Source organism: Sus scrofa, chromosome 2 (genome assembly GCF_054392235.1).
Source record: "Sus scrofa isolate SSC_HxYL_T2T_F1_AM1 chromosome 2, Sscrofa_HxYL_maternal_Yorkshire_Landrace_v2.0, whole genome shotgun sequence".
In the NCBI taxonomy this organism is placed as follows: domain Eukaryota; kingdom Metazoa; phylum Chordata; class Mammalia; order Artiodactyla; family Suidae; genus Sus; species Sus scrofa.
Window position 1 is genome coordinate 137,965,885 of NC_139384.1, and position 15,375 is coordinate 137,981,259.

Consider the following 15,375-nt stretch of genomic DNA (forward strand, 5'->3'; position numbering starts at 1 on the left):
TTTCTCCCTCCCAAGTCAACCAGCAATTTTCAACTTTTTTTTTTTCTTTTTTTACATTGGAGTCACCTGAGGACCTTTAAAAACACTGATGGCTATGGCCTCACACCCAGAGATTGATTTGTTTTATAATATACGTAGACCCCAGATGGTTCTAATGTGCTTAGAAGTTGAAAACCACTGCAACAGAGGCATAAGACTTGTACAATGAGAAAGTAATATTCACAGTAGCAGGTAAGTAAATGTAATACTTAGGAATCAACTTAACAAATGTGTAAAAAAATTATGAGAAAAGTTGAACATATAAAAAAGTATTTCTTCATCATGACTAGGACTTAAAGCCATCACATATATTGTTGATTGTCCCTAAGAGAATACATAAATTTAATGTAGCCCCCATAAGTACACCAACAACTTTTCTGAGAGCTGGACCAGTTAAATCTAACATTCATATAAAAACAGAAGTGTATAACTAGGCAACTCTGAAAAAAGCAGTAAGGGCTGATTAGCCCTAATACATAAAACGAATTATCTACACTCTAATTAAAATCGTGTGGTACTGATAAATGAATTGACCAACTAACCACTGGAACAGAATTAATTGCAAGCTCAAAAATAGACCCCCAAACATGTAACAATTTAGTGAGTGATAAAGAAGGTATACCAAATGGCTGAGAGAAAAGATGGACTCTATGACAGATGTTCTTGGGACGATTGAAAAATGGTAATTTTGACTCATAACTTAGACTAAATGGACAAGAGATCTAAATGTAAAAAATTATGCATAACACCAGAATAAAACAGGTGAATTTCTTCACCATCTGTAGACAAAGACTTCATGACTGTAACTCAAAATTCAAAATGCAATTTTAAAAAGAGAGGAATACATTCTACAACACTAAAAAAGTTTTCATTGCAAAATAATGTAAAAGAATCAATGAAAGTTTGGAAGGAAATAATTGTAATAGATTCAACAAGAAAATCAAAAGCAAGTTTCCCAATTATGCAAAGAACTCAAAATGAGAAAAAAATAAAAAAGCCAAGTTGCTAGAAAAATGGGCAAAATACATGAATTGTTCCCAGAAAAAGAACAAAAGTCTCTGAAATTTTGATAAGGTGCTCAACCACCAGCTACTAAAATTGAAACTACACCAAGGTACCAACATATCAATAAAAATGGTATTCTGCATTAAATGAAACCAGGACCTTTTGGTTAAAATGGTGGATTTCAGGTTTAGGATAAAAAAGGTTAAAGTTAACCCTAAATATTTTATTTTAGAAAACAAAGTACTATGAGACTAATGAGGCTGTGCTAAATGGGCACAGAACTCAGCCTGAAGTGGCTACCAAGGGGTAAGAATAATGAAAGTTATGGGTTATGTAATGCTGAACTTTAAAAAAAGAATCTATGAATCCAACATGATACTCAAGACAGAAAGAGATAAAGATCAAAAAAAAAAAAATAAGAGGAGGAACTAATAAATGAGGAAGGATTGAAAGAGTTAGTAACTACTACCCTTTACAACTTCCAGTGTAAGAACTTATTCACACAAATCTATCAATGCATGCTAAAATGATGAGATATAATCTTAGGGGTGGTATTCCTTTTCTGTTACTATTACAACAAATTATCAAAAATGTAGGGGTTTAAAAACAACACAGATTTAACTTACAGTTCTGTAGGCTGAGGTCAGACACAGGACTCACTAGGCTCTGCTCAAGCACGTCAGCATTCCTTTCTGGCAGCCTTAGGGGTGCCTCTGTTTCTTTGCCTTTTCTGGCTTCTAGAAAATGCTGTCATTCTTAAGCTTGTGACTCCTTTCTCTATCTTCAAAAAAAAACAATGCTACATGCCACTCCCCATTCTTCCTTCGTCACACCTCCCTCTGCGCCTTCCACCTCCATCATCCACTTCTAAGGAAGCGTGTGATTACATTGGGCCCATCTGGAAAATCCCAGATAATTTCCCTATATTCAGCTCAGCTGCTCAGCAACCTTAATTCCATCTGTTACCTTCAATGCCCGCATCCATCCCTTAACCTCACATAGTCACAGGTTCCAGGGATAAAGACGTAGACATGTGTGGGTAATGGGCTGAGAGTGGCATTAACTCTGTCTACCATGATGGGGGCAGGGCAGGAAGGATGCATGCTCTCAAAGTTTTATACCCATACTACTATTGATTATATATCTATAACAGAAAAAAGATACCTTCACAAGGGAGAGATCCAGCTTAATTAAGGGCTCAAATGTACCCTCATCAATAATGGGACAAGTGGCCATTATAGGCCTCTGGATATAAAGCAACAGGAAGAACAAATCCATATAACAACACATTCTACAAACAACTGGCCTGGATTCTTCACAAATTTCAATGGTGTGAAAGAAAAAAACAATCAGTGAATTGTTACAAGATGAAAGGAGACCAAAGAGATGTAACAGTGAAATGCAAGTTTAATCCATCCTTGATTGGATCCTAGGTAAAGCTGAAAGCCATCAAAAACAATGTTTAGAGAATTAAGGGAAATTTAAATATGGCCTGTTGAATATGCAAAATTAAGTTGTTTGGAGAATTAGAAAATTTTAAATATCGTTGTTGAATATGCAAAATTACCTATATTGAATACTTACATATAGACATGATATTATGGTTATACGAGAGGGTGCCCTTGCTCTGAAAAGACTGTTTTTTTAAACTTGTTTTTAATGACTGTATACACGCGAAACATGGAGTTCCTGGGCTGGCGATTGAACCCTAGCTGCAGCTGGGCAAGGCCAGCTCCTTTACCACACTAAGCTGGGTCACAGATCAAACCCGCACCTCGGCAGACACCTGAGCCGCTGCATTTGGAACTCCACAGCAGGAATTCCATGAAGAGATTGTTGTTTTGTTTCGTTTTTTCCTCTTTTTAGGGGCACACCTGTGGCATACGGAAGTTCCCAGACTAGGGGTCAAATCAGAGCTATAGCCACTGGCCCACGCCACAGCCACAGCAACGCAGGATCCGAGCTGTATCTGCAACCTATACCACAGTTCACAGCGACGGCAATGCCAGATCCTCAACCCACTGAGCAAGGCCAGGGATCCTCATGGACACTAGTAGGGTTTGTTAACCACTGAGCCACAAGGCGACTTCCAAGAGATAGTTTTTCAGGTTATGATACCATGATGTCTTCAGCTTGCACTCAAGCAGCCCGGCAGAAAAAGAGGGTGGGTGAGATGTGTATGGAAGGGCACAGAGAGAAAAGGTGAATATGAAAAACATATTAACACATGGTAAAACTAAATAAAAGGCTAACTACATCGCTGAAGTTTCTTGCTTGTGTTCCCCTTGTGGATGGTTGGTTTCACCACAGGACGTTTATCAATCACAGTCAGGCATTTATCTGGCTATCATCTAACTTGTTTTGAATATTTGACCAAATAGGCCAAATCATGAACCCTCAATCTTCTAAAAAACTAAAAATTTTCCTTCTATGTATTTGTGAATTTTATATCACTGAATTTTTCAAGCTGGTTTCAATGCTTTAATTATTTGGCTACCATGAACTTTTCTTAGAAAACATTTCCTCTTTCTTTAAGACTTGCTCCAAGTTTTCTCCCCTATAAGCAGACTGTTAAAATGAATACAGGAACTAACTTCCTGCTTTCATCCCTAGTGAAGAGTCTTCTTCTCTCTACACAGCTAAAGAAAACCCTGCAATTTCTCTCATGGCTCCAAATATGCAGGTCTGATGACGTGTTTGCACTCTGTTCCATAGAAGAGATCTTTTTTCTTGACCTTCTACCACACTGAGCTTCGACGACAACGTTGTAGACATTTCATACATGTCAGAGAAACACAAAGGGATTTTCTCTAAGCCACATTTTCACACATTTAGAATGGAAACTTTCAAGCCAACTCTTTGTCCTTTTTTGCGGGTGTAACTTTGATTTCCAAACAGCCGAAGTGAGGATAAGCCCAAGGGGCGAAAGAGAGGAGCGTGTACCCTTACAAAGCCAGTGTAAATGTTTAAAAAGTGACTGCTTATCATTTACGGCTGTTTTTTCTTATAGAAGTTTCCTTATGATGCCAGCATCATGTCACCTGATGAGCTACACAGCTCGTTACTATTTCAGATAATAACGCAACTGGGTTTTGGAGAACTCTTTATTAAAATGCCTGTAAGTCATAAAAGTGTACTTTGAAGTGGAACAGTAGGCAGCTGCTTCAGTAAGTTGAAGATCAAAGATGCTGCTCTCCCCATGGCCGATAAGAATGAAAACTTGATTTTAGTGCAGAAGTGTTTGGGGAGAAGAAATGATTTCTTGCTGATAAAAGAAAGCTGGAAATGGAGCAAGGAGGCTGTGGACCCATCTCCTTCACTACAGGGTCATAGATTTCTCCAATAGCCTGGCAGACCTTCTTTGAATCAGTCTTTTTAAATTTAAAACCTATTCTTCTTCTTCTCACCAGCTGGCCCCTTATCTTTGCCCTCAAAAGGGAACATGCTGGCCTGCCCCCCGCAGCCAAGCCCTCTGAGGCCAGTGTGTGCCATTTCTTATCCTCACTGCCTTGTTCTGATACAAACCACCACAAATTAGACTATTTTTTTTGTCCTCATTATCTTCCCATTCATGCTTTGTGAATGCCAGCAACAGGATCTCAGAATAAAAATGCTCACAGCAGCCTCTGCAAGAAGCTATGTGGTTATCAACTTTTAAGCAGATTGTTGACTAGCCATGTGCTTTATACTTCTGAGGTGACTGGCTAGTGAGTGAAACTGAGCCAGTACGATATCTCTTGATCATACAACCCCTGGGTTTTTCCTGGATTCTGAAGCAAAGTGGTCAACTAATCTCAGCATATAGTGGTAAAGAAGAGAACAGAAGCATTGGGGGTGGGGGAGGTTTGCTAGACTGGCTTTTCCACAATCTCAGTATCCATGCATGAGCATCCTGTCCCAGGAGACCATCTGGCCTGTCCTGAGAGAAAAAGGCTACACAGAGCAAAGGCTCAGCTTTGAGGTTTCTAGCAAAGGTGCAGTTTATGTTAAATAATGTACCTTTCACACTATTTGATATTTAATTCACATTCAAGTAAGGTTGCCCAACCATGAGAGAGAGCATTTCGAGCTGAAGTTAACCCACTCTGTATTCTCTTTTAGAACTAATGGAGATTCTACCCTAAGTAGCCATGCCTTTTGAAACTTTTAAGAATTCCCACAACTACCCAAAGATCACATGGGGATGCCCTGAAGAGCTTAGCAGAGTCCAAAGCTGATATCATACCAAACAGATACATGGATATATATATGGATATGCATATATCAGAACAGAAATCTCAGTGAGCATGAGACTGAATACAGTTCAGCCCTCAAACCTTCCTATAAAATTTTGCTGGCCAGTAGAGAGAAAGTGTGACAAAACAATCTACAATTATTTCCTAAGATAGGACTTAATTTTGCATGTAAGCACTTCCAGTAAACAGAAAGAGTACAGATTTCAACACATAACATGACTCTCTACAGGAATAGATTTTTCCCATTTTATGTAATTTTTCTCAAATGCTTTAGATTAAAAAAAGGCGGTGGGGGGGGGAATGGCACAGGCACCATGAAGCCTTAAAGGTACATCTGGTCATACAACTATTTTCAACTACATAATAACTATACACAAGGGTACATTTTTATATGCCCATATAAATAACCTTCCATATTTAAAAACTCGTTTTCTCCCAGAGTTCTCTGCCCCCTCCACTCCAAGTAAACAAATGTGTTGGGTGTTAAAGAGTTCTAGTTGGGTCTGGGAGCTTAGAGTAAAAAGATGCGGAATGTTGCCTTTGGGATGGATTAGCTATGGGATCCTGCTGTGTAGCACTAGGAATTCTGTCTAGTCACTTATGATGGAACACTTGATGTGAAAAAAAAAGAATGTATACATGTAAGTATAACTGGGTCACCATGCTGTACAGTAGAGAAAAAATATATAAATAAATGATTAAAAAAAAGAGTTCTAATTGGAATACTTTTTATGAAACATGTTCACATCCCTAGTGTGGAAGCAAATAGTGCCATCATAACTAAAGGTTTTGTGGCTCTTGGCTCATTCTGAAGTGAATGGTGTGGATCAAATTGGCAATCTGTTGGCAACTCCACTAGTTTATGGGCCTGTCTGTATTCTTCCCTGCCTCTCTCCACCATGAACACTTCTATCTAATAGAAGAGCAGCTAGAACATAGGGCTCCATATCAAAGGACTTTATCATGGAGTATGTTTTGAACACCTAGTTTAGAGAAAGGGTACCATGATCCTCTTGAAAATATCTAAATTTAGAATGTACTTTTTGGAGAAAGGAAATGAAAACATCTTGTGTTCATTAAATGGTGCTTTCTTTTGCTTTCATGTGAGATGGACCATGCTAGTCATACATCTTGTTTCCAAGAAGTCAGCCACAGGAATGAACAAAGCAATTAGTGGTGGTGTCAGGGTTGCTGCTGCTGTTTCTTCTTTTTACTATATATACTATATTTTAATTTTAGGTTCACAGTAAAATTGAGTGGAAAGTAGAGATTTCTCACCTACTATCCCCCATAACCACGGCCTCCCCCACGATCAAATGATGTCATAAGGTGGGGGCCCTGATTCTTTAGGATAATTGTTCTTAAACAGAGAGACAGCTGAGAGCTCATACTCTCTCTCTCCAGCATACACACTGAGGAAAGGCCACATGAACATATAGCAAGATGGTGATCATCTGCAAGCCAAAAAAAGAGCACTTACCTTGAACCAAACTGTCCAGAAACATGATCTTGGACTTTAAGCTTCCCAAACTGTGAGACAATAAATTTTTATTATTTAAGCCTTCTAATCTGTGCTATTTTATTATGGCAGCCTTAGCTGACTAATACAGGCAGTTTTAGTTAGCTATTGCTGCATTTTGAAATATTGTAAAAGTTAGTGTCTTAAAGTGATAACAGTCATTTCCTTACCTCTCACAGATTCTGTGAAGCAGAAACTGGGAAGATTCAGCGGGGCAGTTCTGGCATGGTTGCTATTCTTGTGGTCACAGCCAAATTTTGACTAGAATTGAAAGAGTTGAGAGCTGGCTCTATACATAGGGTCTTTCTGCACAGGTTGTGGGATATCCTAAGACATCAAAGTCTCAGGGTTGTCAAACTGCTTACATGGTGCATGAAGGTGTTAAAAGAAGTATCCCACCAAACAAGACAAAAGTATCATTGTGTCTTATGATCTAACCTCAGAAATCATTCCCGATAAGTTTGAAGGAGAAGGTAGATAGATTCCACCTCTTTATAGGGAGGTGATTAAGATTTTAGAAGCACATTCAGGATGGGAGCTCTCTTTGTGACCATGATTTAAAAGCACAATTTTCTACAGATATATGTGGTTCCAAGGGACATGACCTTCCCATAATAATTTGATGATTTAAAACAGAAACACTTCCTGATGTGGAGCTACTAAAATATGGAGTTTAGCAAAAAGTAATGAGTCACTGTAAGTTATTTAAGATGAGGTGAGCAGTGCTCACTCCACTTTAAGGGGTCTAGGGTCACAGAAGGCATGTCCAAACAGGTATCTTTACACTACTCATAATTAAGTCCTATGGAGAGAGCTTGGGGTCTACTTGGTCATGAGAAAGGATGGTTCATCTTCTCGTAAAGCCAGAGAACTAGAGAACCCCAAGCATCAGCTGAGACACTAGTTTGAGGGAATCTGATCCAATTCTGCACAATGAGCAACTTTAGTTGGACCTCAGAGTTCCTCCAGGAGCAGAGTTCAGACCAGTCTGGGTGGGGAGGAGAGAGAGGGCAGGGGTAGAGGGAGTGATGGTGCTGTGAGAGGGAGGTGGGTACCAGGAAGTTCACAGACTTGGCAGCAGTGCATGAGATGGGAAGAGCTGGGTGGAAGTGCTCTGCAAAGATACTGAGAAACCCAATCTTCCAGAAGCATCACCCCACACAGACAGCAGGGAGAGAATTTTGCTTTGATAAAAGAGTCTTGGTTGTCTGTGCTGGAAGATAAATCACAAAACCACCTGAGATTACCCAAAGGCTACATTAATATTTTCTGTCTGATTGGGGACTGTCTCTTAAGATAGAATTTCTGGGTACACAATTTCTTTTCTTTTATGCCTAGAAAAGGTTTGCTTGAAAACAGATCCTGTATGTTTTGTTTTCACAACACCCTGCCCCAGACTTGATAGTATCAAAAAGGGAAAAGAATGAAAAAAATCACTCTCGAAAGATCTGGACTTAGTTCACAAAGAAAGATCAAATACTGCTGAGGCTACTGATAACAAAGTTAATGAAGAACCCAAAATATTAATTGGAGTGCTTGATGCTCCCTCTGTGGATTGTTTCCCTGATACAATCATAGGATAAGAGGACTGGGCTAGTGAGGGAGTCAAGGTAAATTAAGATGATACTAATTCAGATATTTTTTTGAAGGCAAAGAGGTTCTTTAAGAAAATAATGCCATTTGCAGCAACATGGATGGAACTAGAGGCTCTCATACTGAGTGAAATAAGTCAGAAAGAAAAAGACAAATACCATATGATATCACTTATATCTGGAATCTAATATACAACACAAATGAACCTTTCCACATAAAAGAAAATCATGGACTTGGAGGATAGACTTGTGGTTGCCAAGGGGGAGGAAGAGGGAATGGGATGGATTGGGAGCTTGGGGTTAATAGATGCAGACTATTGCCTTTGGAATGGATTAGCAATGAGATCCTGCTATGTAGCACTAGGAACTATGTCTAGTCACTTAGGATGGAGCCTGATAATGTGAGAAAAAAGAATGTATACAGGTATGTGTAACTGGGTCACCATGCTGTATAGTAGAAAATTGAGAGAACACTAAACCAGCTATAATGGAAAAAAATAAAAATCGTTATATAAGAAGAAATAACTATTTTAAAACTGGGTCTGATAGAAAAAACCTAAACACTAAATATCCATTGAGAGATGAATAGATAAAGAATATATGAGATTTTATATATGTGTGTATATATGTATATAATATACATATACATATATATATACACACACAAACACACACAAACACATACACAGCAGAATATTACTCAGCTATTAAAAAGAAAACATAGTAGGAAAGGGAATGTATACTATGTATGACTGGGTCAGTTTGCTATACAGTGGAAATTGGCACAACAATGTAAATCAACTATAATAAAAGAAGTTATGTTTGTATTAAAAATCCAGTAAAAGCTCTTTATATCGCCCCCCCCCAAAAGAATGAAAAATACCATTTGCATGAATGGACCTAGGGATTATCACACTAAGTGAAGTAAATCAGAAAGAAAAAGACAAATACCATATGATATCATTTATATGTGGAATCTAAAATATAATACAAATGAACATATCTATGAAATAGAAACAGACTCACAGACATCGAGAACAGACATGGTTACCAGGGGCTGGGGAGGGAAGGATTGGGAGTTTGGGACTAGGAGATGCAAACTATTACATATTGAGCGGATAAAAAACAAAGTCCTATTGTATAGCATAGGGAACTACATTCAATGTATGTAATAAACCATAAAGGAAAATAATAAGAAAAATAATATATATTAACTGAGTCACTCTGCTATTCAGCAGAAACTAACACAACCTTGTAAATCAACTATACTTCAATAAAAAGAGCAAAATTTAAAAACTGACACTGGATCTGATAGGACTGTAGCAAAAAAACACTGCTAGGATTCATTCGAGTGAAATAACATGAAATAAGTTAACTTTCCAGTACTCCTGGTCTCTTTTGTGCAACCAGTGGTAATATCTTTTTTTAAAACACAATGAATGTCCCTGAGCAACAATATATTGTTCAGGACTAACCTTAACTCAGAGGAGACTGATAATAGTTGAGGGAACTAGGGAACATGTTTTATAGCATTGTTATCACCTTTCTACTTTTCATCTCAATTTCAGGAAGATATTCTACTGCTGGCAACAGAGTAGTATGAAATCTTTTGAACTTAATACGCTCCCAAGTAACTAACTATAACAATAATAATGATGATAATATATCTAGTAACTGAAACTAAGGGATATATTAATTCCAAGGAACAGAGTATAGAGACAAGCTTTGGGGGAATAAATTCTAATTTTTATTATATATGTGGATGAGCATAATAGGAAAATTTATCTTTTTATGTATATTCCTTCCAAGCTTAGTGTATTTTGTCTTGACAATCTTTCATCACAGAAATTCACTCAAGCTTCTGCCTCTCATTCCTATCCTATAACAACCTCTGCAATGCAAAGTGGTCTGAAGAAACAGTGGCAACCTAAGTAAGTGTGGTCTGAGGAGTGAGGAATGTTTTTCTGCCCCCAAGGAAGATTGTCCTACCCACCTACAGGAAAGCTGTGGGAGAAAGAAAGAGAACACCACAAAAATCAATGGATTCAATCTCAATGATCAGTGAAGGGCCAGCTGACCCAGTCTAATTACTGTGGTTACCACAACAGTCACTGCCTTTCCAATGCCTTCCTGCCAATTAACCGGCAGTACTTTTTGATAATCCAGTGGCAGGAATTTCCTATGAAGTATTGCCTTCAGAACTGCTTTCCCTAGGAGAGTCACATACCTGGAATATTTTTTTCATCCTGATCCAACAATCCACAGATTCCGGAGTAGAATTCAGAGAGACAAATTAGTGGGAAGATAAGTGGGTATTCACCTAGGATGCAGATCTAAAAGGAGAACTGAAGAATCACTGGAATAAATTGGCAAAATGTAAATTGGTTTTCACTCCTCACTGGTGTCAGCCTGTCTGAGTTGTTGAGTACTTTTGAGAATTGCACATGAGCCTGCTATCAGCTGAGTTCAAGAATCAGCAATGCACATTGTTTTGCTTACCAGGAATGAGGGATATAGTTCAATTACCTAAAAGATAAGCCCCTTAATTTGCCACCCAAGGTATTGTCTCATCTAGGAAACTGCAAAAGAAAATAGATACATGGGAAATATTTTGTTTTTGTTTTTTTCAGTCCACCATTCTATAGCTAGTGAAGGTAGTAAATAACTGTTTTTACATATACCTTTTGTTGATACAAAAATCATCTGCTTCGGCTTCCACAAAAAAGGAGTACAAATAGTTAAACAAGTACCAATTTATTATTCTTCCCAGAGCAACCACATGTCTCAAGTCAACTCTGTGTGACACAAGAGCAATCTGACCAGCTTTTCAGCATCTTTGTTGTGGGAGGCAAGGCATACTTGGGATGTATTAAAGGCAGGATGACCTTCAAAGGTCCACTCACTAGATATGTTCTTATTAAATAATCAAGTCCTTTACCTTTAATGAATCAGGCTTTGAACTGTTTTTTTTTTTTTTCCCAGTTCTTCATTATTAACTACTCTAAGCATATAGAATCAGTTCCTCACCTCCACTCTAGAACTTTTTTTTTTTTTTTGATGTTTGGCTAACCTCCAATTCATCATCAATTATGAATTCTCTCTATGTCATTTATAATTCATTAAGAAACATCATGAAAATTCTACATCAAGTTAATTTGGTTTCACCCAGTTATTTTTAAGGATAACCATAGCTTTTTAAGGACTTAACATGTGTGAGATACTAGGCTAAAGGCTATATACATTTATACAATATTCATTTTATCCCTAACAATGACCTTCTAAAATAGATACTATCTCCATTTAAGACAAGAAAACCAAAGCCAAAACACACTGCATTTCTTTTTCTGAACATTTCAGACAGTAACTAGGAAAACTAGACGTTGACCCCTATTATGTCAACTTATCTGACACTAAAACCTGTAACACAGAAAAACAAATATAACTGCATATTGGAGTTACTTCTTTAGCTTCAATTTTTGTCCTCTGTTGCCTGTGCTTAGTCTTGGTGGCTCTGTACCTTTGCAAAAGAATGTTGCCTATACCCTGACACAATAGCCCTTTCTCAAGGCTCTGCCTTCCAGGCTTGACCTTTAAAGGTATAACACTTTTCATTCATATAGAGATAAAATGTTGCAGAACAGAGAATAACATTGGTCTTGTTGGAGGGGTTAAGGAACATTGTGACCAAACCAAGGTGGACAGCTATAAAAACAAAGGATTATCACATCAGCTCCATGGTCTGACCAGCACCAGAAGTTTGCAACGACCAGCCCCAACCCCTTCCCTTTTAGTATAAAAAAACCCTGAATTTTAACTCTGGTAAAATGGTTCTTTGAGACACTAGCCTGCCGTCTTCTTGGTCTGTTGACTTTCTGAATAAAGTTGCTATCCCTTGTCCCGACACCTCCTCTCAATTTAGTGGCCTTGTCATGCAGGGAGCGCTATGAGCTTGGACTTGGTAACAAATCCATGCTCTGAACCCTGCGCTAATTCAGATCTATCATTTCCTGACCAAGTGATAACGTACCATGCTTTTCAGCATGCCCTTGCATTCATTCCAGATGGACTCACCAAAATTCAGAGGCTAAATAACTTCCAAGTGGTCTCACAGCCATAGTGGCAAAGCTAAAGACCAAAGTCAGACCTGTCACTCTAGGTGTATAACATCCACAATATGAGTTTTTTGGCAGAGTGTGGGGGTCTGCATGGAATGACTGAAGACTGACTTCTCCTTTAGTGCCCAGAATCTATACCGACTGCACAAAAGTTTTTACGCTACTGAATTTTCAATCTTTGGGAGCTAAGTGTTTGTTTGTTTGTTTGTTTGTTTTGGTGTAGCTCTGAGAGTCCTTGTCAATATCTTGGCTAAGGTGGACAGCTTAATCTTTCTGCTAGAAACCTCTGGGTACCATTTCTCACATACAAAAATTAGCTCTATTTATTACTTTTCTGAGGCTTTAATATGGGATGGGCATGCCCTCTTCATTTTCACCTTTAATGCTCTTTTTTAGTAGGTAAGTGAATAGTTTATAAGCATTTTCCTAAGCCATTTTTTTCAGCTTAGCTTTTCATTTTATGTTGGCAAACTCAAAGAGATAAAAATCTACAGGAACCTAAATACTTAGCTTCTTAACACTGCAGTATTTAACAAACCATTCCTTTGTCTTATCAGTTCAGACAGCTGCTGAGGTTGGCCACTAACTGGGGCTCTTGAGTGAGGTAAGCAGCTTCAGACACGGCTTCCAATGCCGCCCCCACCCCAACACACATATCTCTTGGTATTCATGGACTCATATATACCCTCCCTTGAGTGTGGTCTTGTTCTAGTGACTTGTTTCTAATGAGCAGAATATAGCGAGAGTAATTAATGGGTGCCATTTCCATGATTAGATTACAAAAGGTTCTAATTTTCATCCTACTAAAACTCTCTTTCTTGCTGATACTCTTTCACCCTCTCACTTTTTTACTCAGCTAAAGCAGCTGCCATGTTGTGAAATGCTCAATGAAGATGCCCGTATGGCAAGAATCCAAGGGAAATCTCTGGCTAATAGTTTATGAGGTATTAAGGTTTTTTCCAATGACTCGCAAGGAAATGAATCTTGCTAACAACCACGAGAGTGAGCTAGGAGCAGATCCTGTCCTATCAGGCCTTGAGATGATTAGAGCCTTGTTAGAGAGCCCAGCTAAGCAGGCCCTGATTCCTGACCCAGAGACACTGTGAGATAATAAATGCGTACTGTTTTAGTCTGCTAAGTCTTAGAGCAATTTGTTACAGAGCAATAGATAACAAATACAGATCATTATTTCTAAGTGTCTTCAGAGCTGTGCTGAAACTTACTACGCTCAGCTTGGGCTGCCCAGAGACACCTGCTCTTTGCAGCCCCAGTGAGCGCCATCTCCTCTGTATTTTGAAGCGCATATTTCTGAATGTGGGAGCTCATTTGCTTTAACTGTTTGGTCCATAGAAAGAAGGCAAAACTCAGTTTTCCTTAGTAATATAATCTCCCTGTTATTGGGATGTCACTGTGGAGTTGTCTACCTGTCTTGGCCTCTTAGGACTTAATTTCAGCCATAAATAAGTGTTGGCATATGGACTTTCTCCCTTGACTTTCAGGTCACAAATATTATTATCTATATCATTTAATTTTTATAAGTACAACAAATTAAAAATATGTGTAACCCAGTAATAATAGTTGTGTATTTAACAACTTAACTATAGCTTTCATTGAATGAGTGCTTAGGCCTTGCTATGCTAACATCTTTATATGAGTTATATTATACAAAAGTTAAAAGTCGATTATTATTTTTTTTCACCCATTATTATCTTTCTCAATTTTCAGAAGAGAAAATGGAAGGTTTAGGGAAGTTATATAATTTGCCTGCAGTTGCACAGAAAGCAAGAAATAGAATGGGGATATAGTTCTGCCTATGCCACAGCCACAGAACGGGGGATCTGAGCCGTGTCTGCAACCTACACTACAGCTCACGGCAATGCCGGATCCTTAACCCACTGAGCAAGGCCAGGGATTGAACCTGCAACCTCATGGTTCTTAGTCGGATTCGTTAACCACTGAGCCACGACAGGAATTCCAAGACAACTTTTAGAGCAATTTTATATTCACAACAAAGTTGAGAGGAAGGTACAGAGATTTCCCATATACTCCTGCTCCCACACATGCACAGCCTCAGTATCAGCATTCCCCACCTAGTGGTCTATTTGTTAAAACTGATGAACCTACATTGGCACATCCTAATCACTCCACACCCCACAGTTTATAGTAGGGTACACTACTGTAGTACACTCCATGGGTTTGGGTAAATGTATAATGACATGTATCCTCCATTACAATATCATATAATGTACCTTTACTGCCCCCAAATCCTCTGGGCTCTGTCAGTTCATAAATCCTCTATTCCTTACCCCTGTAAAGAAAATTTAAAGTATAAGAAAATAAATTAAGCCATCAAAATACAACTATCAGAAATAATTTCTGTTTATATTCGTATTGGGGTTACTTGGCTTATTCCCTAATTTATTTTTTATGTATATATGAACATATTATTTTTCTATGTTCATGTATAGAATAATATGAACAGAGAATTTTTTTATGTTCATATTAAATAGAAAAAAAAGAATTTTTTTATTCTGTTTTTTCTATTTAAAAAATTCTGCTTTTTCTATTTAAAATTTTATTATGAATATTTTACTATGCTGTGTCTTATAAAGCATAATTTCTAATGGTTATAAAATATTCTAAAATATTACATATCAATGTATAAATCATTACTTTATTGCTGAACAGGTATCTAAATTTTTCCCAATGAATAATACTGTAATATTGTTGAGTGTGAAGTTTATATTCTTACAAGTAGAAATATTTACATTAAATGTACATTTTAAGGCTCTTGTTATGTATTAACAAAATGATTTTTAGAAAGAGAAAACCAAGTCAAACAATTTAAGTGTTTCTATGTCTTGCCAAAC

General features: G+C 37.8%; 1 protein-coding gene across 5 annotated transcripts in view; it reads right to left on the reverse strand.

Annotated features, from left to right (window-relative positions):
- The window catches only part of LOC110259460 (uncharacterized), a 700,448-nt gene that overhangs the window by 137,431 nt on the left and 547,642 nt on the right, over positions 1 to 15,375 (reverse strand). Inside the window, exon 4 of one of the 5 annotated variants that reach the window (XM_085014433.1) lies at positions 11,432 to 14,813. The exons of the other annotated variants lie outside the window; for them this stretch is intronic. Within the exon in view, the coding sequence (XP_084870559.1) occupies positions 14,801 to 14,813 (13 nt within the window). The 3' untranslated portion in view covers positions 11,432 to 14,800. Of the gene's footprint in view, positions 1 to 11,431; positions 14,814 to 15,375 lie in introns of those variants that run through there. 5 annotated transcript variants of the gene reach the window in all.